At 40.9% G+C, this 26,682-nt stretch overlaps 1 protein-coding gene across 2 annotated transcripts in view; it reads right to left on the bottom strand.

The window, feature by feature from the left end:
- The window catches only part of LOC124715343 (E3 ubiquitin-protein ligase TRIM37-like), a 291,007-nt gene that overhangs the window by 156,869 nt on the left and 107,456 nt on the right, over positions 1-26,682 (bottom strand). For both annotated transcript variants that reach the window (XM_047243092.1, XM_047243093.1), the window contains exons 7-9: positions 19,586-19,700; positions 15,951-16,123; positions 135-291 (exon numbers count right to left, since the gene is read on the bottom strand). In XM_047243092.1, the coding sequence (XP_047099048.1) occupies positions 135-291; positions 15,951-16,123; positions 19,586-19,700 (445 nt within the window). The remainder of the gene's footprint in view (positions 1-134; positions 292-15,950; positions 16,124-19,585; positions 19,701-26,682) is intronic.

Raw genomic sequence — 26,682 nt, 5'->3', positions numbered from 1 at the left:
TGGAATCTAATGTATTATAGATTTGAGTGACAAGAGCACAAAAATGAAACTACTACCACAAGTTAGAAAAAATGAAGAAAGTATTTAACCTCTAAATGATGGCAATTAAAAATGTATCCATATGCCACACCTACCTCACTATCACTGGAGCTGCAGCTGGAAGTATTGACAGAAGCTAATTCTGGAGCTGACTGAGACATTGGCACTGGAGGCTCCCGAGGCTTTGGAAGCGAGGCAGATTTTGCTGGTGAATTTTTCACAGCCATCCCTCTTGCAGATGAGGTACTGGTACTAGAAATAATGGCAAGGGTAGAACACATTATCTGATTCACAATATATCTTTTTGCTATAGTAACTTCTATCTGTTTTCCCGAAAGCTAAAACAAATATCAAAACCACATATTTTAAAAAGTAAGTGTGTGTGTGTGTGTGTGTGTGTGTGTGTGTGTGTGTGTGTGTGTGAGAGAGAGAGAGAGAGAGAGAGAGAGAGAGAGAGAGAGATTGCCATTAGAATCCACCTCGTATATACTGTTTACAGGCAGAAGTAACCAAGCGTTTATGTGTACTTTGTTCTAATCAAAACAACGCCTCTGAGGTGATAGCATATATGGCTGCAGCACAATGAACTGCCAGTTTATCACTACATGCTTACTTGCCTGCCACATATGCTTACATATGCTTATTCATTTCCCTAATTCCTATGTGACATAGCACTATCCAACAGAATGACACATCCTTCCTGAGCTTTGTAGGCATCCGGGACTTTTGGCATCAGGGCATATGAAAAATTACTGAACTTGGCTATAAGTCATCTACTCCAGTCCCCTCAAGAACACATTTAATTCTTCATTAAACACAGTAAGTTCCTTTGGGAGACCAATCTTGAGGAGATGATCAAGAAAATCCCCAAAGTAGCCAAGTATGTCCACTTGTTTTAGACCCATCCGTGATTACCAATATACTGTTATGATGTACAATTAAATTTGCTCTTTTCAGTAACGAGGGTGGTAGTTAGATCCAACCCTGGGTTTTGGTTGGTATTTGCCTCACACGAAGTCTCTTTAGCTTGTGTGTCGTACATATCTCTACTGTCCTTGTTGCTAATGGACAGTTTGCAAAAATCTGTTTCATAGCAGGGCAATCAATGGTGTGGTCGGCCCAGTGACTTCAGAACAATGATGAACCTATGCACCCGCAGAGAAATTAAAACCTCTTTCTCCTTTTAACTCGTCAAACATTGTGTTGCAACTGACAGACTGAAGCAGCACTCTACAAGACTCCTTACAGAGGATGTTATATGACTCATGACTAAGGCACACAGGGTAACACAACACTTCCTTGAGGGACTTCTTTCTCCTACTCAAAACTCCTACTCAAAACTACTACTCCTTCCTAACCTTTTCCCAAGTCTCCATGGCATTGGCATGTTATTTCCGAAGTGGCAATGGGTGGCCAGATGCCTTTTCTGACACCAACAGGGCAGAATCTATGTACCCCATCGACTGGTGTCTAGTGTTCTCATGTTCAAGTGTGAGAATGTTTTCAAATGTTTGCATAGTGTGTATCTGAAGTGGGACATTTGTATCAGCCCAGTATTTACATAGTCTGATGTGGAAGACAGCCTAAAAACAACATCCAGGACAGCCCACACATCTGGTCCTCACTGTTAAGCACCAGGTGGATTCAACATGAGGTCAGTACACCTTACTGTGTCTTGGAAGTGGGCACTTTATGCACTCTGCTACTCTGTTCAAAACTATCAAACAGAATTTCACTAAAAAAACCTGTTGTGTAGCCACACCTGGTAGGGTTGACAATAGGTTCAAACATCTATCCTAAACAGTTAAAGTGATACTAGTGTAAGTACTGGAACACATTCTGTCCTTTCCTGCTTTGTAGAAAGGTACCAGAACTGCCTCCCTCCAAACTGTCCTATCATACTGAATGAAAAGAGTTTAGGATCATTTCCTTTGATTTAATTCACAAGTTTGAAGTTTGTGGCTTGCAAAACTGTCAGCTGGGCTATCATACAGTTCTAGCCACTGCAACTTCTCTCTTGCCATTCGCACTGACAGTTTCCCGCCACACATTCGAAGAGCATGTCTGTTAAAGTATCTGAGATTTCACTTCCAACCTATGTCCCCTATCACACCAGCTTCTTTGGAAAGATAGTTAATTTTCAGTAAATCTAGTGTGTGGTTACTCCTACAGGGTGATAACAGATTTGCTCTTAGGGCAAATAGTGGATTGCTGAGCATAACATATGAAATCATTATCTAGAAGCAGGGCTGCAGTGCAGTGTGATATGATTACGAATTCATTAGGTGTGATGCTTACTCTACTGATAACTTGAACAAACTGATATTTTGTAAACTTGGAAAGTATAACATATAATATTTACTCAACTACCAGATGACTTTTTTCCTGAATTCATCATTCAAAAACTACAGATTATCTTACATTCGCAAATTAAATTATTGTTGCCGAGTTTGACATTTTTATGTTGCATTCAGGGGTGTCTTACATTTGCAGATGAAATCTTGGCAACTGTGGTCACTTGCAGGTGAGAGCAGGAGCAGTGGGAGCAGCTTGGGCAGGCACTTATTGTTCGCTTCATGTAAGAAGGCGGCCCAATTTTCAGCCATTCTGCGCATCCCCCTCCACTAGCTACTGGTGACCAATAACATTCCTTCTCTTTCCGAGCGGCTAGCACATAGTTACAGCTAGAGAGCGAGAATCTTGCTCCCACATACTGCACTGTTGCCACACTTCGTGACAACTGAATTATTCATTCAACTATCAATTTTTTTCATTTTTTTTCTTGTACTAGTATAGCTGTGAATGTGTATCTTGTAAATGTTTAAGTGCGATTAATAAAAAAGTCAGGTGACTACAGTAAAAATACAGTGCTTCACAAGCAGACAAGGCGGATTATTTACCACATTTATAACTCTTTCAAACGTGAATTTAAAAGCAGGTCTCCTACTGTTGACATTAGGAAACACAAGAACGGACTCAAGATCCATGTGGTGTCAGCTAAGAGAACTCTAATGAGAATTGTAAAGGAAAGTGTCAGAGCTGTAGGAACTGTAGAAACAGTTGGTTTAGTGTCACCTGGAAAGCATAGAAATCGCAAGGAACCTGTAACACAAATAGATAGTTTTAACAACAATGTTTTAAGGTGCTTCACGTGAATAATGAATGTCCGACATAACAAAAATGTGTTGCAGTTATGCAGGCTTCTATGGTAAGCACTTCACCAAGGTAAAGAAATTTAAAAGACGTTGGTTCCAGATATGTTATGAAGAGAGTTTTTAGTTCAAAGAAGTGAACTAGGTGTAGCATGAACTATATCCCATATAAAGATTCACGATACAAGAGAAGGAGGTAGTTCAACAGTGTATTACCTTGATGAAACATGGGTCAATTAGAGTCCCTCCAAGAGGATCTGCTGGAAAATGAGTGATGGTACTGGCAGTTTTAAAGTTCTCATAGGGATAGGTTCTCGGATAATTATTCTGCAAGCTGACACTTCTTCTGATTCTATTTCTCAGAATAAACTTGTATTTACATGCAAGAAAATCAGCAGTGATTACCATTCGGCAATGAACGCTGTCAGTTATGTGACATGATTCACAATTCTTGTCATACCTTGCTTTGAAGTCGGTCTTGCCAGTTATAATCCAGAAGAAAAAAATCAAGTACCAACACCAGAAAAGCGGATATTTCTCCCCAGCTTAAAAATAGAATTACTAAGCGTCATATAAACCAGACTCATACCAATCTCCCACAGCTCGTTAATTTACAAGTTAATTTACAAGTTATACGACAATAAAAAAATATGTTTAAATAAATGGAAATAATGAGATGAATTTTTTGGTGTTTGGACAAGCACAATAAGCTGGACTATGCCTGTAAATCAAGTAGGTAAAAAGACGAGGGCTAATAGAAATCCTTGGGCAACAGAAGAAATATTGAATTTAATTGATTAAAGGAGAAAATATAAAAATGCAGTAAATGAAGCAGGCAAAAAGGAATAAAAACGTCTCAAAAATGAGATCGACAGGAAGTGCAAAATGGCTAAGCAGGGATGGCTAGAGGACAAATGTAAGGATGTAGAGGCTTGTCTCACTAGGGGTAAGATAGATACTGCCTACAGGAAAATTAAAGAGACCTTTGGAGAGAAGAGAACCACTTGTATGAATATCAAGAGCTCAGGTGGCAACCCAGTTCTAAGCAAAGAAGGGAAGGCAGAAAGGTGGAAGGAGTATATAGAGGGTTTATACAAGAGCGATGTACTTGAGGACAATATTATGGAAATGGAAGAGGATGTAGATGAAGAGGAAATGGGAGATAAGATACTGCGTGAAGAGTTTGACAGAGCACTGAAAGACCTGAGTCGAAACAAGGCCCCGGGAGTAGACAACATTCCATTAGAACTACTGATGGCCTTGGGAGAGCCAGTCATGACAAAACTCTACCATCTGGTGAGCAAGATGTATGAGACAGGCGAAATACCCACAGACTTCAAGAAGAATATAATAATTCCAATCCCAAAGAAAGCAGGTGTTGACAGATGTGAAAATTACCGAACTATCAGTTTAATAAGTCACAGCTGCAAAATACTAACGCGAATTCTTTACAGACGAATGGAAAAACTGCTAGAAGCGGACCTCGGGGAAGATCAGTTTGGATTCCGTAGAAATGTTGGAACACGTGGGGCAATACTAACCTCTCCCCGATGTTATTCAATCTGTATATTGAGCAAGCAGTAAAGGAAACAAAAGAAAAATTTGGAGTAGGTATGAAAAATTCGGAGTAGGTATTAAAATCCATGGAGAAGAAATAAAAACTTTGAGGTTCGGCGAGGACATTGTAATTCTGTCAGAGACAGCAAAGGACTTGGAAGAGCAGTTGAACGGAATGGATAGTGTCTTGAAAGGAGGATATAAGATGAACATCAACAAAAGCAAAACGAGGATAATGGAATGTAGTCAAATTAAATCGGGTGATGTTGAGGGGATTAGATTAGGAAATGAGACACTTAAAGTAGTAAAGGAGTTTTGCTATTTAGGGAGTAAAATAACTGATGATGGTCGAAGTAGAGAGGATATAAAATGCAGACTGGCAATGGCAAGGAAGTCGTTTCTGAAGAAGAGAAATTTGTTAACATCGAGTATAGATTTAAGTGTCAGGAAGTCGTTTCTGAAAGTATTTGTATGGAGTGTAGCCATGTATGGAAGTGAAACATGGACGATAACCAGTTTGGACAAGAAGAGAATAGAAGCTTTCGAAATGTGGTGCTACAGAAGAATGTTGAAGATAAGGTGGGTAGATCACGAAACTAATGAGGAGGTATTGAATAGGATTGGGGAGAAGAGAAGTTTGTGGCATAACTTGACCAGAAGAAGGGATCAGTTGGTAGGACATGTTCTGAGGCATCAAGGGATCACAAATTTAGTATTGGAGGGCAGCGTGGAGGGTAAAAATCGTAGAGGGAGACCAAGAGATGAATACACTAAGCAGATTCAGAAGGATGTAGGTTGCAGTAGGTACTGGGAGATGAAGAAGCTTGCACAGGATAGAGTAGCATGGAGAGCTGCATCAAACCAGTCTCAGGACTGAAGACCACAACAACAACAATGCCTGTAAATGAGTTCATATTAGTTCTGCATGGACGAAATAGTCTTTCTCTTGCTGCGGATTTATGCTTACCGATTAATAATACTACGTCCGATCGCCATATCCACCTACAAAAATCTTGACCATGTCCATCATTCCTTTTGTAATCAAATCTTCGTATTAGCTCCAAAGTACACAAGTGAGTTTCTTGAATTATTCTATATTACAGTACTACTTGGAATAACAACTCACTTTTTCACTAACAAAATACGAATGTACTATTTCTTCTACACACATAAAAAATACAGACTTTTTTACTTATTCTCTCAACCCAAAATAGCTACCACTGATTACTCTTTAAAATAATTTGTGTCTACCTTTGTTCATTAGCAGAGATCGAGTCCTTCCTCTTACAGAGGAACACGAAAAACATCTCATAATTTTTATGATTTGAAAATCAAAAATACATGATCGTAGGTGCAGGCTCTTTGCTGGTCTACTGCTTCACCTTTTCTCTTTGTCTTTAAAGAAAACGGAAACATAAAAGCAAGAAATGTAAAACGTACATCACAAAGTCACGTGACAGAATGTACAAACTTTACTTCCTTGCACGTGAATGGGATCACACAGTTTAGCGTTTACCCATGTGTCACTGTCACTGTAATACCATGGAATTAATTTGGGCAAAGGGTTTTTAGGCCATGCGCGAAGAAGGAAAAAAAAAAAACACTTTCAAGATAACATACAGTAAATTGCTTGTGCATGAGGCAATAAACAATGAGGCAACAGACAACATCTCACCTGTAGCGTGGGCACAGACTGTGTGGCATGCTGAAAAGCTTCAGAAAGACGAATTTGACAGGTGATGGATGTAAGCATGGAACCTATCATTGTAAATTTAAAATCAAATTGTTCAGAAACAGACTTGAATAGAAGTGACGATGTTATTGCGATGTAGACTTTAAAACTAAGAAATATTATTACTTTGTTTTAAAGACTCGTGGTTTAAAAAAATGTGTTTGTCAACATATCAGTTACATACATAATAATGAGAACTTCCAAGACTTTTCGATTAGGACTTTTGTATCCTTTTAATTATGCAGACTATAATGTTCTACATATTACCCAAGGAGAAGTTAAGCTTCTCCCACCATGTTCTAAACATCTGCATTTTCAAGGGACACACTGGATAAAGCCCTAAAATGGCAGCAACTGCTACTTATTGAGATATCGGTGGTTTTCGAAGATATAGGTCAAATTCCCTGGAGTTGTTCGCAGATTACGGTTAATTGTTTGCTTGTTCAATAGATTATAAATGTGGTCTCTCACTGTGATATTGAACGTGTTAGTTTACACTCATAATGCCCACTAACAAAGAAAAATATGACAACTTATGGACCATTTTTACGATAGTGTTTTACATTAGTCTTTTCTACCACTAATTCTATTTTACATGCAGTGATTACCCTTAACTATCATAAAACACACACACACACACACACACACACACACACACACACACACACACACACAGAGAGAGAGAGAGAGAGAGAGAGAGAGAGAGAGAGAGAGAGAGAGAGAGACCGACCTTACACATTTTTAAAAATTGAGCAGAAGCAGCTGTCACGTAAATATGATGATTTCGGTTTGTGCTTGAAGTTGATTTTGTTGTGTATTAAATTTTTACTTATTATGCAGTTCAAATCGCAATAAATGGTTATTACTGCAAGCAGTTTCAATGCTTTCTTTGAGAAAAATTGTACTTAATGTATTCACAAAACTGTGTCATCTCTTCTCACCTCCTGACGTCACACATAGTAAATCTGTGGAGCAGTGGACATGAATTAGTATTTCTCTCACGACAATAGATCAAAATTGGTTTTAACATTTATTATTCCCCTCATAGATTTGAACATATAATAGAGTGTACAGTATGCAAATGAGCCTGTCTGTTATCCGCAGCAATGCAGTTCGGCAATGTGGACTTTGTTTTACTGCTCTCTGCTGCCGCGCATGCGCAGTCCTCAACCCCCCACGCTTCCTTTCTGCTCTGCCTCTATGTGTGGAAGCGTTGTCCTAGGCGACGCACGCTTTAGACGAATGTAGGGAAAGTAGCAGCAAGCAGGCAGCAAATTTCTCCGCGCTGCCAACAATGGGAATGTATCCTGCGTACTTGCTTTTTATGGACATCTATTATGCTCAAAATGCAGCACATTTGAATCCAATTGTAGTCACAAAAGAATTGACTTTCCACATATAAAAGTACTAGATAGTAGTACAAATTTCTACAGGAGATGTTAAAATGTCAACAAAAATATGTTCCCAAAGAACGTTTGAATTGTAGCACAACAAAGGAAATATAAGTTTCAACAATGGTGCTTCGGCACTGTTGCTTTTGAAGGTTTGCAATGAAAGATAATGTGCACTGCTGCCCTGAAGTGGTTCCAGCAGACAATGACTGTTGGTCAGGGTAGTATGAGAGTGGATCCAGTAGCAGAAACATCTACACTTTAGATGCACCCTAGTAATTGAGCAAAAACAAAACAGAATCCGCAGTACTAATAGTACTATTAGTAGTTGGGTAATTGGTTAAGGGACTTCATTATAGTTTAGTAGTGGTAGAACGTAATTGCAGTGGTAGAAAATAGTTTTGGCATTAGCATTTTTTTTAAATAAGTTCCAGGAATAAATAATTAATACATACATTTCTTGTTAGCCACAAAAATGTGAAATGGCCTATTTTTGCTTCTCAGATAATAGGCTGTAATTGTGAAAAATAAATAAATCAATAAAACCTCCAGTGGTGCAATTTCTGTAGATTCAGCTGCAGGGAGGCGAGAGGACAATGTGTTGCCATTCATTCTGCTTATATTGTCAGCACTGTTAAGAACTGCAGCAATCTAAAATGGGTGCAAATCACAGCTGGAACTATTGAGAATATGGATATATCAGTTTGCATTTCACAACTGATTCAAGCAGAAAATAAAACACTAATTTTAAGTGGAAGCCACAAACAACTGTTCAGCAGAAGCAAACATTCATTGGTGGCACAAATGAACAATAAATTAAAGAATTCCAGTTCTGTATGCCAAACTTTCAGAGGGCAGAAGCAGGGAATGTTCCAAGAAAAACTGGAGAGATTCAGCAATTTTCCAACTGCACACATTGCAGAATTCAAAGCAAGTATTAACTGATGCATCAGGATGACAAAGAGGACAGGGCTTACTTTAAAACACAAAACAATGCTAGCTCGACACTTCCCTCAGCATTTGACAATATAATATTTCGTACCAGTGTCACAAAATTTTATATAAAAGAAAGGCATGGCTAATTGCTGATCCATAAGGGCAACACCAATTGGACAGCTGTTTATTTTGGTATGTTATGAAGTCTTACTGTGAACATTAAGGGCATTAAAAGTGTTCCTGTAAGAAGTTCCAGTAATGAAAAGAACAGAATAACACTGATACTGGGTGTAGTAGCAGAAGCAAAAATGCTGGTCTCATATACGGTTGTTCACAGGAGAATCATGTCGAAGGTACTGCCAGTGTGAATCCTGTAGATGTCATTAAAAGGGATAGATGATAAATGCCCTGATGATAGATTGGATGAATGTAGTTCGGAGCAGAATACCAGACTATGTTTAACAGAGGGAAAATAATGTTGCTGGATTCTTTCAGAGCACAACTCACCCAGAAAGTTAAGGATCAAGAACAAGAAAGACCTGTTCAATTAATGGCTGTTGCGGTGAACAGACCTTTCAAGGCTCTGCTATTACAGCTTTACTGTAAATGGTTTTTTCAAGATGATCAGAGCCTCACTGAAGGAGGAAGTTAACAAAACCCTCTTCATTTATATCAACATAATTACTCTGGAATTCATGCTTAAGCACGCAGCATGTTGTGCCAGTGCATTATTACTGCCTAGAGCAGAGTCTCAAGTGAATCTGTAATGATATCTTTACATACAATGCCATGAATGGCTCATAGTTAGGGACAGGAAACATTTTTTTTATTTTACAGCTAATTTCGGTGTTGGCGTTTGTCAGATCCGGAGTTACCTTGTGATGCCAAATTCATGACTGACTTTTACTGCCGAATCTGGAGTCATTACTTTTGCCAAATTCGGTGGATTTTTTCATTTTTTGTAAATTTCAAATTTTTATGCCAATTTTGCTGTTTTTTGCCAGTTTAATTTCATACTTTTCTCTTTTTGGTTTTATTTTTGCCAAATTTGAGTTTTATTTTTTTACCAAATTCGGTGCTTTTTGCCAAAGCCGGAGTTATCGTTTGACAGACAAGATTTGTTTTTTTGCTCATTATTTTTTGTCAAACTGTGTTACTTTTTGCAATTTTTTTGGGAAATATGCTATTTTTTGCCACACTCACTGCTATTTTTTGTCAGTCTCAGTGTTTTCTCTAATTTTGGTGCTTGTTTCCTGTTTCAGTAAAATTTTTTCCAATGCCATTTCCAGTGCTGTGTATTTTGCCACTTTTGGTATTAGTTTTGATATCACATCATAGTTATGCGAGAAATGACCGTTCAGTTTAAGATTATACATGACCCTCAAGCTTGAGGAAATAAGATGTCAAAATGCAATTCCAACATTCAGTTATAAAAATCGCATACTGCCATTCTTAGACTTATAGCATTTTTTAAATGTGAGAATAACAAATTTCTCTGAATTTCATAAAAATTGCCAAATTCATACTATTTTGTTAAAAATCGCTAATTTCATGTTATTTTTTGCATTATCATTTTTGTGAAATTTTCCTGTCCCTACTAATAACACGACAAAATATGGGAGAAGTGTAGGGTGAAAGAAATGGCAGTAGGCTTAAAAATGAAGATGATGATACCAGTGTTGAAGATGATTAAAAGTTAGTGGCACCACAGACCACTGATTTACATAGTGAATAAAGAAAGGTTCAAGATAAAAATGAATGTTAACTATTACTTTCTGTTTGTTTTGTTTCTCCCTGAACAAACGAGATGTGAACACTCAATAGCTTAAGTTTAAATACATAGAATGTTGACTTTTAGGCAGAAACTTTATATTAATAAAACAGTTTGTAATTCTAATTAATAAGAATAAGATAAAAATTTGTAGAAAGGCTTTAAAAAATGTCATCTTACATTCAGGATCATCTTATACACTGATCAACACTAAAAATGCAACATTTCAATTTCACACAACTGAAATTTATTTTAAATTTGTGACCTTTTTGCCACTAATCCACTATCTTGTGATGGAATATGATGATACAGCCCAACCTAAGGACCCAACAATGAAAAAAGAAAGATGATTATAAACAAATTTAACAAATTAAGCCAGAGATACATGCTTCAAGGATATTCTGAGTAAGCTCAAAGATAATGCACGTCTGTTTTGATGTTATACACTTCACACTTTACTTCACAAACCTCGGAGATAATCTTGGAGACCTCTGTTCACGTTTTCAAAAGCTTGTATTGCCACTTCTTGCACCAATAATGGCATCCAACCTTTCAGGCAAGCTCTTGATTAATGCAGTAATGTCCTGTTGATGAATCGGATCCCATTCTTCCAGGAGGGTGTTCTGTATGGCCTTTAGGGTTTCTGGATAGTGCTGACGGGCTCTGCTCCCCTGCTGGTCCCAAATGCGCTCAATAGGATTCAAATCAGGTCTTCGAGCATGTCAGCCCATAACATGAATTATTGTTTCATCCAAGAATTTCTGTACAGTTCTTGCAACTTGTGGGGCTTCTATTGTCATGAATTAGTTTAAAATAATCACCAATAAATGGAGAGAAAGGCACAACATGCTCCAGAGTGATTTCCTCCACGTGTGGCAAGGCTTCCATGCTCCGTCCTTGCAGCTGTATCGATTCCTGCCCACATCATCACAGACCCACCCCAAAAATGCGTCCTGGATGAGAATGTGCATGGGGATAACGTTTCCCCTGGTCTTCTCAAGACGATCTCTGTTCTGTCAGGTGATTGGAGGCCAAATAATGACTCATCAGTGAACAACACTTTATCACATTGTTGTACTGTTCAGCCAAAATGTGAAATGTAGTTAAGCTGTGCAATGCTCTCTGGTGAGTTAGGACCTGTAGCAGGTCTTCTGGTTTGAAGATTGGCTTCTTCCAGTCTTCTTTGACAGTTTCCCTCACCCTCAAACACAGTAGAGTCAATTTCATGCTTCAATAGCAGTGGTGTAACAGGCGTGCAGAACTTGAAGTTGTAAGAAGTGGTTATCTATCTCTGATGTTACTCTTCTTGGGCCTGCTCCTGGTCTCCTTGCAAAGTCTTCAGTTTCCCTGTGCCTTTGTACGATTCTGGAAATCATGAAAAGTCTAGTACGCAACACTTCTGCAACTTAATGCTTGCTGCAGCCATCTTTCTCCAAAGCAACAGCATTCATAGCTTGTTCTGGGCTTAACGGCCTGTTTACTCCAGAAAGCTGATTATGAAAATCACAGAAAGTTCCTATTAACACATGTGATTGAAAGGGGAAGAATTTAAGGTGCATTAATAAGCACTACAAGAGTGGGAAAATATTTTTTTTTTTTGTTTGGTTGGGGAAGGAGACCAGACAGCGAGGTCATCGGTCTCATCGGATTAGGGAAGGATGGGGAAGGAAGTCGGCCGTGCCCTTTAAGAGGAACCATCCCGGCATTTGCCTGGAATGATTTAGGGAAATCACGGAAAACCTAAATCAGGTTGGCCAGACGTGGGATTGAACCGTCGTCCTCCCGAATGAGAGTCCAGTGACTAACCACTGCGCCACCTCGCTCGGTGGGAAATTATTATTCGCTCACATTCAGTGATGTGTTTTCCAGGTTGTGTGGGAAACAACAACTGAGGCTAACAACACTTCATTGGCCGTTCGCAAAGCAACGCCAATTACATACCCTGTCTCAAAAACTTGACTGCATTGCTTCACTTTGATTAAATAGATAATTACATAATGATTGCACATCATTTATTTAATGTTGCATTTTTTGCGCCAGTCAGCGTAGTAGCGTAAATACACTACTGGCCATTAAAACTGCTACACCAAGAAGAAATACAGATGATAACACAGGTATTCATGGGACAAATATATTATACTAGAACTGACATGTGATTACATTTTCATGCAATTTGGGTGCATAGATCCTGAGAAATCAGTATCCAGAACAACCACCTCTGGCCATAATAATGGCCTTGATACGCCTGGGCATTGAGTCAAACAGAGCTTGGATGGCATGTACAGGTACAGCTGCCCATGCAGCTTCAACATGATATCACAGTTCATCAAGAGTAGTGACTGGCGTATTGTGACGAGCCAGTGGCTCGGCCACCATTGACCAGGCGTTTTCAATTGGTGAGAGATCTGGAGAATGTGCTGGCCAGGGCAGCAGGCTAACATTTTCTGTATCCAGAAAGACCCGTACAGGACCTGCAACATGCGGTCGTGCATTATACTGCTGAAATGTAGGGTTTCGCAGGGATCGAATGAAGGGTAGAGCCAAGGGTCATAACACATCTGAAATGTAACATCCACTGTTCAAAGTGCCATCAATGCGAGCAAGAGGTGACCAAGACGTGTAACCAATGGCACCCATACCATCATGCAGGGTGATACGCCAGTATGGCGATGATGAATACACGCTTCCAATGTGCGTTCACCGCGATGTCGCCAAACACGGATGCGACCATCATGATGCTGTACACAAAACCTGGATTCATCCGAAAAAATGACGTTTTGCCATTCGTACACCCATGTTCGTTGTTGAGTACACCATCGCAGGCGCTCCTGACTGTAATGCACCGTCAAGGGTAACCGCAGCCATGGTCTTTCAGCTGATATTCCATGCTGCTGCAAACGTCGTCGAACTGTTTGTGCAGATGGTTGTTGTCTTGCAAACGTCCCCATCTGTTGACTCACGGATCGAAACTTGGCTGCACGATCCGTTACAGCCATGCGGATAAGATGCCCGTCATCTCGACTGCTAGTGATACGAGGCCGTGAGATCCAGCACAGCATTCCGTATTACCCTCCTGAACTCACCGATTCCATATTCTGCTAACAGTCATTGGATCTTGAGACCAATGCGAGCAGCAATGTCACAATATGATAAACCACAATCGCAATAGGCTACAATCCGACCTTTATCAAAGTCATAAAGGTGATGGTACGCACTTCTCCTCCTTACACGAGGCATCACGACAACGTTTCACCAGGCAACGTTGGTCAACTGCTGTTTGTGTGTGAGAAATCAGTTGGAAACTTTCCTCATGTCAGCACGTTGTAGGTGTCGCCACCAGCCCCAACCTTGTGTGAATGCTCTGAAAAGCTGATCATTTTCATATCACAGCATCCTCTTCCTGTCGGTTAATTTCACGTCTGCAGCACGTCATCTTCATGGTGTAGCAATTTTGATGGCCAGTAGTGTACGATATGTCTGGAGTCATCAGAGTCAGGATGGATTGCTTTAGGATATTGTACTAAAAACTGTACAAAATTTTAAAAGAAAAGAAATGCCAGTTGTTACTAAGGCTTGAATTTTTAGGTGCTAAAATTAAGAAACTACTTATTTCTTATGCTTAAAAATACTTGAAATATATGACCAAAAAAGTAAATGCATTTTATTGCAATTAAATTTCTTCATGTGAAATTGAATGATGTGCGGTACTCAGAAACACAACTCATCCTCAAGTTATCCATCACAAACAAAATGATGATTATCCCGAAACACTGTCTTATACTGGGAAAATGAGTGCTCCTGGCCACAAGATGTCAATCTGGCAACTTTATAGCAGAGCACATCACTCTCACTCATATCATATTTTTGACAGCCAATTAACACGTTTGAAATTCTGCACAGTTTCAGAACCACTTTTCTTTCCAAATATGTCTTTGTACTTATTTTGTAGCATTTGTCCTGCAGATCCACTAAGATTTAAGTTTTCTTTTGACATCATGAACATGCTGAACTGTTTCTGACAGAAGGATTCCCCCCTTTCCAAGTTTGTCATCCGTGCTGCTATGGAAACACATTTATCAGATATACAGGGTGACAATTATTGAACTACATGAAAAAATGTAAATTAGTTACAAAATATGGTATGTACACACTTTATTCAACATGTAAACATCACTACAGATATTCATATTTAGGTTATGACATATTTGCTATGCCTGCCATCATCAGCAATGATGTGGGAAGTCTGAGACCACACATTTTGTTTCAAACGTTAAGGAGACAGGACAAACACTTTCTGTTCAAACACAAGAAAACAATAATGATGTGCGTGAGAACGTGACTGTAAGTCCCAGAAAATTGGCTCAGTGACAAGCTCAACAATTGAATTTATCACCAAGTTCACTGCATGAAATCCTTTCAAAAGATCTGAAAATTCATGCATACAAGATTCAACTTACACAAGAGTTGGAGCCTGCAGATCATCAAAAGAGACATTAATTTGCTCAATTGGTCTTGGCTTGACAAGTGGAGAGAGAGAACTTTACAAAAAAGAACATTTTTTTTCAGATGAGGTACATTCACACACACGACTATGAACGTCAACTGGGGAATGCTGGCTCTGTACAGCAAATTTGCCTCAGTTTTTATGTCAATAATTTAAACTGTTATTTAAGCGGTGAAATAACTAATGATGGCCAAAGCAGAGAGGATATAAAATGGAGACTGGCAATAGCAAGAAAGTATATCTGTGGAAGAGAAATCTGTTACATTCAAATATTGATTTAAGTGTTAGGAAGTCTTTTCTGAAAGAATTTGTATGGAGTGTAGCCATGTATGGAAGTGAAACATAGATGATGAACAGTTTAGACAAGAAGATAAAAGAAGCATCTGAAATGTGGTGCTACAAAAGAATGCTTATGACTAGATGGGTTAATCACAAAACTAAGGAGGAGATACTGGATAAAATTGATGAAAAAAGAAATTGTGGTACAACCTGATAGAAGAAGGGATCAGTTGATAGGGCACATTCTGGGACATCAGGAGATCACCAATTTAGTATTGGGAGGCAGTGTCGGGGATGAAAATTGTAGAGGGAGACCAAGAGACGAATACAGAACGCAGATTCACAAGGATGTAAGTTGCAGTAGTTATTTTGAGATAAAGAGTTTCATGCAGGACAGAGTAGCAAGCAAAGCTGCATCAAACCCCTCTTCAGACTGAAGACCGACGACGACGACGACGACGACGACGACGACGACGACGACTACTACTACTACTACTACTACTACTACTACTACTACTACATTAAATTTAGCGAACAGCATTTCTTCCGCACTTTGCACTTGAATTATTTTTTTATCAAAGAAATGTACCTGGTTGCAGATGATTCTCTTCCTAGCTGTGCAGGTGGTGACGCGACAGGTGATGTTGCCACATTTCTGCTAGTAGAAGTCACTCTTGGAGTTGAAGCAGATGGTGATGTCACAGCACTTTCTGCCCATGCCACTGTTGCATTATTATTTCGTGCCATTTCAGCAGTTAACTTCTGCATAACACAGGCACAAAATGCTCAGTATCAATCAAGAGTACGTAAAAGAAAAATATAGAGATGAAGTTGCTAATAAAGACATTGTAAACAGTTTTATTTTGTGTTTTACTATTTTCTACAGGTATAATACAGCTGCAGTGCTTTTTCTGGGTGTTTGTTTTTGATACACTCACACAATGTAAATTACTCAAAGTAACTTATGGTCAAACAGAGCTATCTAATACGAGCAATTGCTTCCTATCAGTTGAATATTAAGTTAATCAATTATTTTCTCTCAACTGCCATCAAAAATTTTGCATTTAGATATTTGCTACAGTGTCAGTGAAATGATACCAGACGGCATGTTCAAACAAGAGGCCCTTCCAAAATATAAACTGACACACAGTTTCATATTTACAGATAAGCTTAACCACTCTTAAACGCATTATCTCTTCCAAAGGTTTGAGAAGAGAGTTATTACTGCAACGGATCTACATTTATCAAAATCTGTCACAGTCACCAACTTCAAAAGGTGCATATTTTATATTAGATGAAAATGTCAAGTCTGGCTGAGAAAGGAAGGATAGAGATACAACACCTCTCAGAAACATAGTTCAATTGGCTTCCTGTTGATCATACCATTGAAGGCCCCTTGCAAAGAAAACAATGGAGACCTCAGCAGCAGCAGAGGCAAAAAAGGAGACACTTCTAATGCTTTTCACAAGACATGTCCCATTCCTCTCAGGGGCAAACACAGACTGAACAAGTAGTGTTGTACCCCCAATGGGAAGCTACAAAAAATATCTAACTTACAAGAAGTGGCAACCTCATCCTCACACTGAAAGGAACAGCATACTACCACATTACAATCTCTCAAGGAATACATGGAATGACTTCTCACATACAAGACTCTGGAAGTAAAGCTTTCCTCACTTGCCTCTGCAGCAAGGGAACATACTGAGAGAGAATACTCTCAACAGGAAGAAGAAAAACTGAGAAAGGATCAAAACTGGAATATGGAACACACCAAAGCTACTGCAGAGATGAAAGTCAAGAGACTGCCACAAAAGAGAGGATAAAGAACATTCTCGGTGTACTTAGCACTTTTGTGAGTTGCAATATGGAGCAAATGCTGAAACAAACTGGTGACTACCAGCTATACTACTTGGGAGTGGAAAAGAGTGGGGCAAACGGTGTTGGAATTTTGTTAGGATACAAACTAAATGATACAAATGAAGCAGGCAAAAAGGAATACAAACGTCTTAAAGATGGGATCGACAGGAAGAGCAAAATGGCTAAGCAGGGATGGCTAGAGGACAAATGTAAGGATGTAGAGGCATATATCACTAGGGGTAAGATAGATACTGCCTACAGGAAAATTAAAGAGACCTTTGGAGAAAAAAAAAAAAACACTTGTATGAATATCAAGGGACCAGGTGGAAAACCAGTTCTAAGCAAAGAAGAGAAAGCAGAAAGGTGGAAGGAGTATATAGAGGGTCTATATAAGGGTTATGTACTTAAGGACAATGTTATGGAAATGGAAGAGGATGTAGATGAAATGGGAGATATGATACTGCGTGAAGAGTTTGACAGAGCACTGAAACACCTACATTGAAACAAGTCCCCGGGAGTAGACAACATTCCATTAGAACTACTGACGGCCTTGGAAGAGCCAGTCCTGACAAAACTCTATCATCTGGTGAGGAAGATGTATGAGACAGGTGAAATACCCTCAGACTTCAAGAAGAATATAATAATTCCAATACCAATAAAAGCAGGTGTTGACAGATGTGAAAATTACCGAACTATCAGTTTAATAAGTCACGGATGCAAAATACTAACGCAAATTCTTTACAGACGAATGGAAAAACTGGTAGAAGTCGCCCTCCGGGAAGATTAGTTTGGATTCCACAGAAATCTTTGAACACGTGAGGCAATACTGACCCTACGATTAACCTTAGAAGCTAGATTAAGAAAAGGCAAACCTACGTTTCTAGCATTTGTAGACTTAGAGAAAGCTTTTGACAATGTTGACTGGAATACTCTTTCAAATTCTGAAGGTGGCAGGTGTAAAACACAGGGAGCGAAAGGCTATTTACAATTTGTACGGAAATTAGATCGCAGTGATAAGAGTCGAGGGGCATGAAAGGGAAGCAGTGGTTGGGAAGGGAGTGAGACAGGCTTATAGCCTATCCACAATGTTATTCAATCTGTATATTGAGCAAATAGGGGGGGAGAGGGAGGTAGCGGGGGGAGAGGGAGGTAGCGGGGGGAGAGGGAGGTAGCGGGGGGAGATGGAGGTAGCGGGGGGAGATGGAGGTAGCGGGGGGAGATGGAGGTAGCGGGGGGAGATGGAGGTAGCGGGGGGAGAGAGAGAGAGAGAGAGAGAGAGAGAGAGAGAGAGAGAGAGAGAGAGAGAGAGATAAGCTTTTGTTACCAAGGTAAATGGAGTACTAGCTCATATGCTGGGGCATTGTCAAGCAGTACAGGAGCCATAGCGCATGGCAGACTGACAGAAGACAAATGATACAAGCACACTTTATGCCAACCAAATTGTGTGCGACACATGGGGTACTCCTACATCCAGTTTGAGAAAGCACTATCACACACCATAATATTGAAGGGATACCATGATTATCTTTATTTGGAGATACCACTATCACCATATCTAGAGTGGTGAACTATACATTGATAACAGACCACTATCCACTACTATGGATTGTAACAGGGGATCGAAAGGTCACCATGCAACAAGCCAGTCAAGAATTTCATGCTGAGCAGTGAACACTAATGAACAGCAATACTATTTATAACTACCTATTTTCTATTGGTTACTGAAGCCACTACTACAGAATTTTTCCTCTGCTTGCTGAATATGTGCAAGGTACAAGTATGTGCAGATGATGATGAATACCAAGGGCATCATTAAAGTAGGCAGCAGAGATGTGTGTGTGTATGGGGGGGGGGGATATTATTATATGAAATGAATGGGGTCTGGTATGTTCATTATTGCCTGTCACTCGCAACTGCTACATTAATTTTATGTCTCATCATGTGCAGCTCTTTATTTGCCGACATCATCTTGCATGTGGTCTATACCTTCAGCCTTACACACTGGAAGATCCCATTTTTCCCCAACTGTATCAAAAGAGGTTTGAAGAGCACATTGCAAACATGGCGGTGCTCTAGGACCCTTTCACACCTCAATTCCTCCACCACCACCACCACCACCACCACAATTTGTGTCGGCAACTGGCTAACGCCAACAGATTGGGATGGCTCTACAATGTATCACAGAGAGATGTTGCTGCAGTCATCATAATGAAAGAGGTTTCTACTCACTATGAAGTATAACTCTATAATTCAACTGATCAGAAATGTATTCACTAAAGCCAATTACAGACAGCTCAAAGATCAATATCTGTATTACAATAGAGGTCAATACATTACACAATGTGTACTAAACAACAAAGCACTCACCTCTTTCAGTTCATTAATCTGAGCAAGATACTGACTCTGCACAGTAGTAAGGTGGTGGATGTACCACTGCTGGTCACGACATCTCTGGAAAAATGTTGGAGGACGGACTTGGAACCTACGCAAGAAAAAGTGAAAGTAACTGTAGTGCCTCACTTTGTTAAATCAAATATAACAAAATATTTTCAACTCTTACAGTTTTTCCAATAAACAAAAAACCCATTGATGATGGCACAGAGGTGTTGAAAAAGCAGTGTGTTTGCAGAGAGCTGGAACTCATGTCCTATAATAATTGTAGTGTCTTTTCTATTCTGAATCACACGAGGAAATGTAAATTATGGAAGTCCATTTTAATTCTTAGACACATGGAACAATACATTACTTTAAGAATTGTAGTATTCCTTGCAAATTTTGGGCAGCAAGTTCGGTATTTTTCTGCCAAGTGTTCACATCACAATCGGTGTAAAGCCTTTTCCTATTAACAGTGATATTATAGATAAAAGGATGTGTATGTCAACTATGAATACTGGGAAGAAACAAAGATGGGGAAGAAAGAGTTACTGGTGAATCAAGATCAAAGGAAGTTAAAAAAGAAAGAAAGGAAAATACAGATTGCTGCCTGTAAGAAGAAACATCAAGTTGCAGACAGGCACAAGGAAAAGACACTCACACATAGCTTTTGGCCACAGCCTTTGTCAGTAAAAAACATGTGCGCATGCATGGCGCCTGCTATCGATATATAACTTTTTTTTCTGAATTGTATGTAAATATTTGTAATTTAAATGCTTTCTTTTAATAAGTAAGAACATTGCTTCCCTGTATGTGTACACTTAGGTAGAAGTCTGTTGATGTTTCATTGTATTTATCTGTGTTTTACTGTGAAACTTATAAGCTCCAGGAAAAAGCCAAAGGAATTGTTATTTGCATCGACTAGCAACGATAATAGCAGTGCTTGTGTGTTATAAAATCTTTTGGTAGGAGTTGTTGCGTACAGCACACGGAGAGAGTGGGAGATGGGTTCCAGCACTTGTAGTGTGCGGAAGTGTGGTGTTACCGCTCTCACAGTAGAGTGTACCATTTCGGCGGCATCATGTATACGCACTGGCCAGATGTCTAGAGCAGGAGGGCAGACAGTGGATGGGCGGAAGAGGCTGTATTAATTACAATTACCCGTTCCTATAATTAAGTCATGGCTCCACAATATGCTACCGTCTTCAGCAAGAGCAGCAGTTCCATCAGCAGTTCCAGCAACACAGTTTCATCATCGGCTCCGAGTTTCGTCACATGCACAGCACTGAAGTAAGGCTGTTCATTGGTAGAAGGTACTAATGGCCAACCCAGCAGCACAACTGAATGTGATTTGATTGGATTTATTTAAATAATAATCAGTTAAACTCAGGGCGATTGTGTCCTCATTGCCCCCAGACACTGTTACCAAGCAGGATCCTTGTTCCTTTTTTTCCCTAATATGCTAAGTGAGTGTCATAAGAAACAAATAAATAGTTACAGCCAGTTTATTAATGAATAATTTCTCTTTTAAGAATTTTAGCCTCAGCCTACTTCCAATTAACTGTTGTACAACAGAGGCTTCAGTATATGACTATAATAAAGCAATTTCAGTTTTCAAGTTTGAGAATCAATCACTGGAAAAAATCCAAATCTAGAGAAATGCACAAATTAAGAGTGTGGAAGTTTTATTTATTTTACATATAGCTTGGAGCAAATGGCTGTTTGGTTTGGTATGTATTCTAGTATTTAATTCTGTTCAAATCAGTTTTTGTTGTTGTGGTCTTCAGTCCTGAGACTGGTTTGATGCAGCTCTCCATGCTACTCTATCCTGTGCAAGCTTTTTCATCTCCCAGTACCTACTGCAACCTACATCCTTCTGAATCTGCTTAGTGTATTCATCTCTTGGTCTCCCTCTACGATTTTTACCCTCCACGCTGCCCTCTAATACTAAATTGGTGATCCCTTGATGCCTCAGAACATGTCCTACCAACCGATCCCTTCTTCTGGTCAAGTTGTGCCACAAACTTCTCTTCTCCCCAATCCTATTCAATACTTCCTCATTAGTTATGTGATCTACCCATCTAATCTTCAGCATTCTTCTGTAGCACCACATTTCGAAAGCTTCTATTCTTTTCTTGTCCAAACTACACTCCTGGAAATGGAAAAAAGAACACATTGACACCGGTGTGTCAGACCCACCATACTTGCTCCGGACACTGAGAGAGGGCTGTACAAGCAATGATCACACGCACGGCACAGCGGACACACCAGGAACCGCGGTGTTGGCCGTCGAATGGCGCTAGCTGCGCAGCATTTGTGCACCACCGCCGTCAGTGTCAGCCAGTTTGCCGTGGCATACGGAGCTCCATCGCAGTCTTTAACACTGGTAGCATGCCGCGACAGCGTGGATGTGAACCGTATGTGCAGTTGACGGACTTTGAGCGAGGGCGTATAGTGGGCATGCAGGAGGCCGGGTGGACGTACCACCGAATTGCTCAACACGTGGGGTGTGAGGTCTCCACAGTACATCGATGTTGTCGCCAGTGGTCGGCGGAAGGTGCACGTGCCCGTCGACCTGGGACCGGACCGCAGCGACGCACGGATGCACGCCAAGACCGTAGGATCCTACGCAGTGCCGTAGGGGACCTCACCGCCACTTCCCAGCAAATTAGGGACACTGTTGCTCCTGGGGTATCGGCGAGGACCATTCGCAACCGTCTCCATGAAGCTGGGCTACGGTCCCGCACACCGTTAGGCCGTCTTCCGCTCACGCCCCAACATCGTGCAGCCCGCCTCCAGTGGTGTCGCGACAGGCGTGAATGGAGACGTGTCGTCTTCAGCGATGAGAGTCACTTCTGCCTTGGTGCCAATGATGGTCGTATGCGTGTTTGGCGCCGTGCAGGTGAGCGCCACAATCAGGACTGCATACGACCGAGGCACACAGGGCCAACACCTGGCATCATGGTGTGGGGAGCGATCTCCTACACTGGCCGTACACCACTGGTGATCGTCGAGGGGACACTGAATAGTGCACGGTACATCCAAACCGTCATCGAACCCATCGTTCTACCATTCCTAGACCGGCAAGGGAACTTGCTGTTCCAACAGGACAATGCACGTCCGCATGTATCCCGTGCCACCCAACGTGCTCTAGAAGGTGTAAGTCAACTACCCTGGCCAGCAAGATCTCCGGATCTGTCCCCCATTGAGCATGTTTGGGACTGGATGAAGCGTCGTCTCACGCGGTCTACACATCCAGCACGAACGCTGGTCCAACTGAGGCGCCAGGTGGAAATGGCATGGCAAGCCGTTCCACAGGACTACATCCAGCATCTCTACGATCATCTCCATGGGAGAATAGCAGCCTGCATTGCTGCGAAAGGTGGATATACACTGTACTAGTGCCGACATTGTGCATGCTCTGTTGCCTGTGTCTATGTGCCTGTGGTTCTGTCAGTGTGATCATGTGATGTATCTGACCCCAGGAATGTGTCAATAAAGTTTCCCCTTCCTGGGACAATGAATTCACGGTGTTCTTATTTCAATTTCCAGGAGTGTATTTATCGTCCATGTTTCACTTCCATACATGGCTACACTCCATACGAATACTTTCAGAAATGACTTCCTGACACTTAAATCAATACTGGATGTTAACAAATTTCTCTTCTTCAGAAACGCTTTCCTTGCCATTGCCAGCCTACATTTTATATCCTCTCTACTTCGACCATCATCAGTTATTTTGCTCCCCAAATAGCAAAACTCCTTTACTACTTTAAGTGCCTCATTTCCTAATCTAATTCCCTCAGCATCACCCGACTTAATTCGACAAATCAGTAAAAAAAGAAAAAAAAAAGGCTCAGTTGTTCAGACAATAATATGAAATCCAATTTGCAAAATAAGAGTCGGCAAAGTAAAAAGTGCTTTTTTTTTTTTTAAATTTCTTTGATGACATTATGCTGAGGTCACTGAAAGTCATTGTTCACGTAATGAAGTTCAGTACTAGCATACAGTTTAATTGCATATTTTCAAATCATAATTTGATTGCCTTTTTCAAAATTTAATGCCAAACATAACGTAAGGGTGACTTCTCAGTTTTCTGTATCATTACATACTCACTTAAAATTAGAGTAAAAAACACACAAAAACATGGCAACCGTTAGTAGCCATGTCAGTGTTTAATAATACATGTTTTTCTTTCCCATCGTCTTGTAGTACAAGATTTTGGATGTAAATTGCCCTAGTGGGTTGGCAACCATTAATTACTTCCTATGTGTAACTTTTGGATTCATGATCAGTGGTACCCCTTTCTGTCCAGTGTTGTTTGTGAGTGAAAGCACAAAATAACTTTCATTTTCCAAATTATAGCCCTGTTCAATTTAATTAATTTTATTTTTAGTGGACTTTCCATCAGAAGGGTCAGTCGTACACTTTCCTCCTAGTTATTGTTATCACTTCTTCAGGAAAGATAGCCTTATACAATTAGAAGAAAAAAATCCATTAGGCATACACGCGATCCACGGTCATATTTTATATCGCAAGCACGATAGGCCGATTAGTAAGAAGGACGTTACACAACCCTCCATCAAATTCAAATCCAGAGCCAAAACATTCCCGTAACATTGTTGTTAACCTTTCCACCAAAAGCCTCAGCCCCACAGAAGTTAGTCCTATCCAAATGCCTACACCTATTTTAGCCCAGCGATGCTGGACTTATCAAAGATTTACTCTCCTCCCGACCCCACAATGGAAACACTTCTTTTCCCCCGACCCCCAACCACAACCAACCTAATTCCAACATCGAACCCTATCTCTTCCAGCTCATACCACCATCTACCATATTCTCCCCCCCCCCCCCTCCTCCTCCTCCCAATCATCTGCTGGTCAACTTAGCCTCACCATCGTTCCCCAGGTCCCTTCCTCAAAACACCAACCATCAACCTTTCAGTAGAAGAAATAACAGCTTACACAACCTCAAAATGAATCCTGACTTAATCATCTACCTGTAGACAAAGGTCCCACCACTGTTGTTATGAAACGTAGTGACCACCTGGCAGAAGGCCGATCCCATCCCGGATGTCCAACACAAACTTAAATCCTGCTTAAAACCCTAGGCCTTTCCCAGAACATCTCCTCTTAATCCATCCCTTCTCACCCCTATGACACCCCACACACCCACTTTCTACATGCTCCCCAAAATTCACAAATCCAACAACCCTGGACGTCCCATTGTGGCTGGTTATTGTGCCCCCATTGAAAGAGTTTCGGCCCTCATTGACCAACACCTCCAACCAGTTTCCCGTAATTTAGCCTCCCACATCAAAGACATGGACCACTTCCTTCGCAGACTGTCTACCCCCTTACCTTCTTGATCCCTACTCGTCACTGTTAACGCCACGTCCCTAGACACCAACATCCCTCATGCCCATAGTCTTACCACTATAGAACACTACCTTTCCCAATGTCCTTCAGACTCCAAACCCATTACCTTATTCACCTTACTAACTTGATACTAACCTACAACTACTTCTCATTTGAAGGAAAGGTTTATAAACAAATTCGCGGCACAGCCATGGGCACCCCCAAGGCAAACTCCTATGACAACACTTTGTGAGCCATCTATAACAGACCTTTCTAGCTTCCCAAAACACCAAACTCCTAGTCTGGTTCAGGTTCACTGATGATGTCTTCATGATCTGGACTCAGGGTCAAGACACCCTATCTTCATTCCTTCATAACCTCAACACCTCCCCTACCTGCTACATGTGGTTCACCTCAACCCAGCATGCCACCTTCCTAGATGTTGACCACCTCCTCCCTGACGGCTCCATCTGCACCTCTGTCCACATTAAAACCCACCAATCACCAACAGTACCTGCATTTTGACAGCTTTCATCCCTTTCTCACAAAAAAATCTCTCCCTTATAGTATGGCTACCTGTGGATGGTGTATTTGCAGTGACAAAAATTCCCTTGCTCAGTATGCTGAGGGTCTCACCAAGGCCTTCAAGAGACAGGCACCATACCTCAGACTAGTCCACAAACAGATCTCCCATGCCATTTCCTCTCACATCCCCAATTCTCCCACCACCCACAAGTACGAGTCACAAAGGAGTGTCCTCTTCATCACCCAATACCATCCTGGACTGGAACAACTGAACCACATCATTTGCAAGAGTTTTGATTACCTATCATTATGCCCTGAAATGAGGGACATCCTACAAGAGATACTTCTCGACCCTTCTAAAGTGGTGTTCCATTCATTGCCCACCCAACCTCCACAACATCCTAGGCCATCCCTATGCCACTCTCAATCCCAACCCCCTTGCCTGAGGATCATATCCCTGTAGAAGACCCACGTGTAAAACTTGCCCAATCCTCCCACCCAGCATTTCCTATTCCAGCACTGTCATAGGTTTTTCCTACCGCATCAACGGTCGACCACCTGTCAAAGCAGCCATGTCATTTACCAACTCTGCTTCAATCTTTGCACAGCTTTTTATATTGGTATGACTACCAAGCAGCGGTCCACCATGACGAATGGTCGCCACTAAACTGTGGCCAAGAGCAAAGTAGACAACCCTGTGGCACAGCATGCAGCTAAACATAACACACTTAATCTCAATGGCTGTTTCATTACCCAAGCCATCTGATCTGGATCCTTTCCTCCACCAACAGTTTTTCTGAACTGCACAGGTGGGAGTTATCCTTAGAACACATTCTTCACTCCCATAATTATCTGAGCCTCAACCTACGGTAACATACTGTCCCCACACCCTCCAACCAACTGTTTCCCACCCCCTCTATCCTATCATCTCATCTCATCTTCCACCCTGTTTATTTGCAGCCCTCTGCCAGTACAACCACCTGACTATCCCTGCTCCTTCTTTTCCCCCCTGCCTTCCAACCTCCTGATGCTGCGCCTATTGGTAGTCTAATCCCTGCACACTCCACCAGACAGCATTTGTCTCTCTCCCCACCCACACTCTACTATCCCTTTCCCTTCTCCACACCCTCCAGATGCTGCTTGCATCCCACATGATGTTGCATTCTGGCCTGAGATGCTGGAGTTGGCGGATGTGTGTGCATGAGGTA

The sequence above is a fragment of the Schistocerca piceifrons genome, chromosome 1 (genome assembly GCF_021461385.2).
Source record: "Schistocerca piceifrons isolate TAMUIC-IGC-003096 chromosome 1, iqSchPice1.1, whole genome shotgun sequence".
Classification (NCBI taxonomy): Eukaryota; Metazoa; Arthropoda; class Insecta; order Orthoptera; family Acrididae; genus Schistocerca; species Schistocerca piceifrons.
Note: the sequence above shows the minus strand (reverse complement) of the source record. Positions and strands in the feature narration are given on the sequence as shown.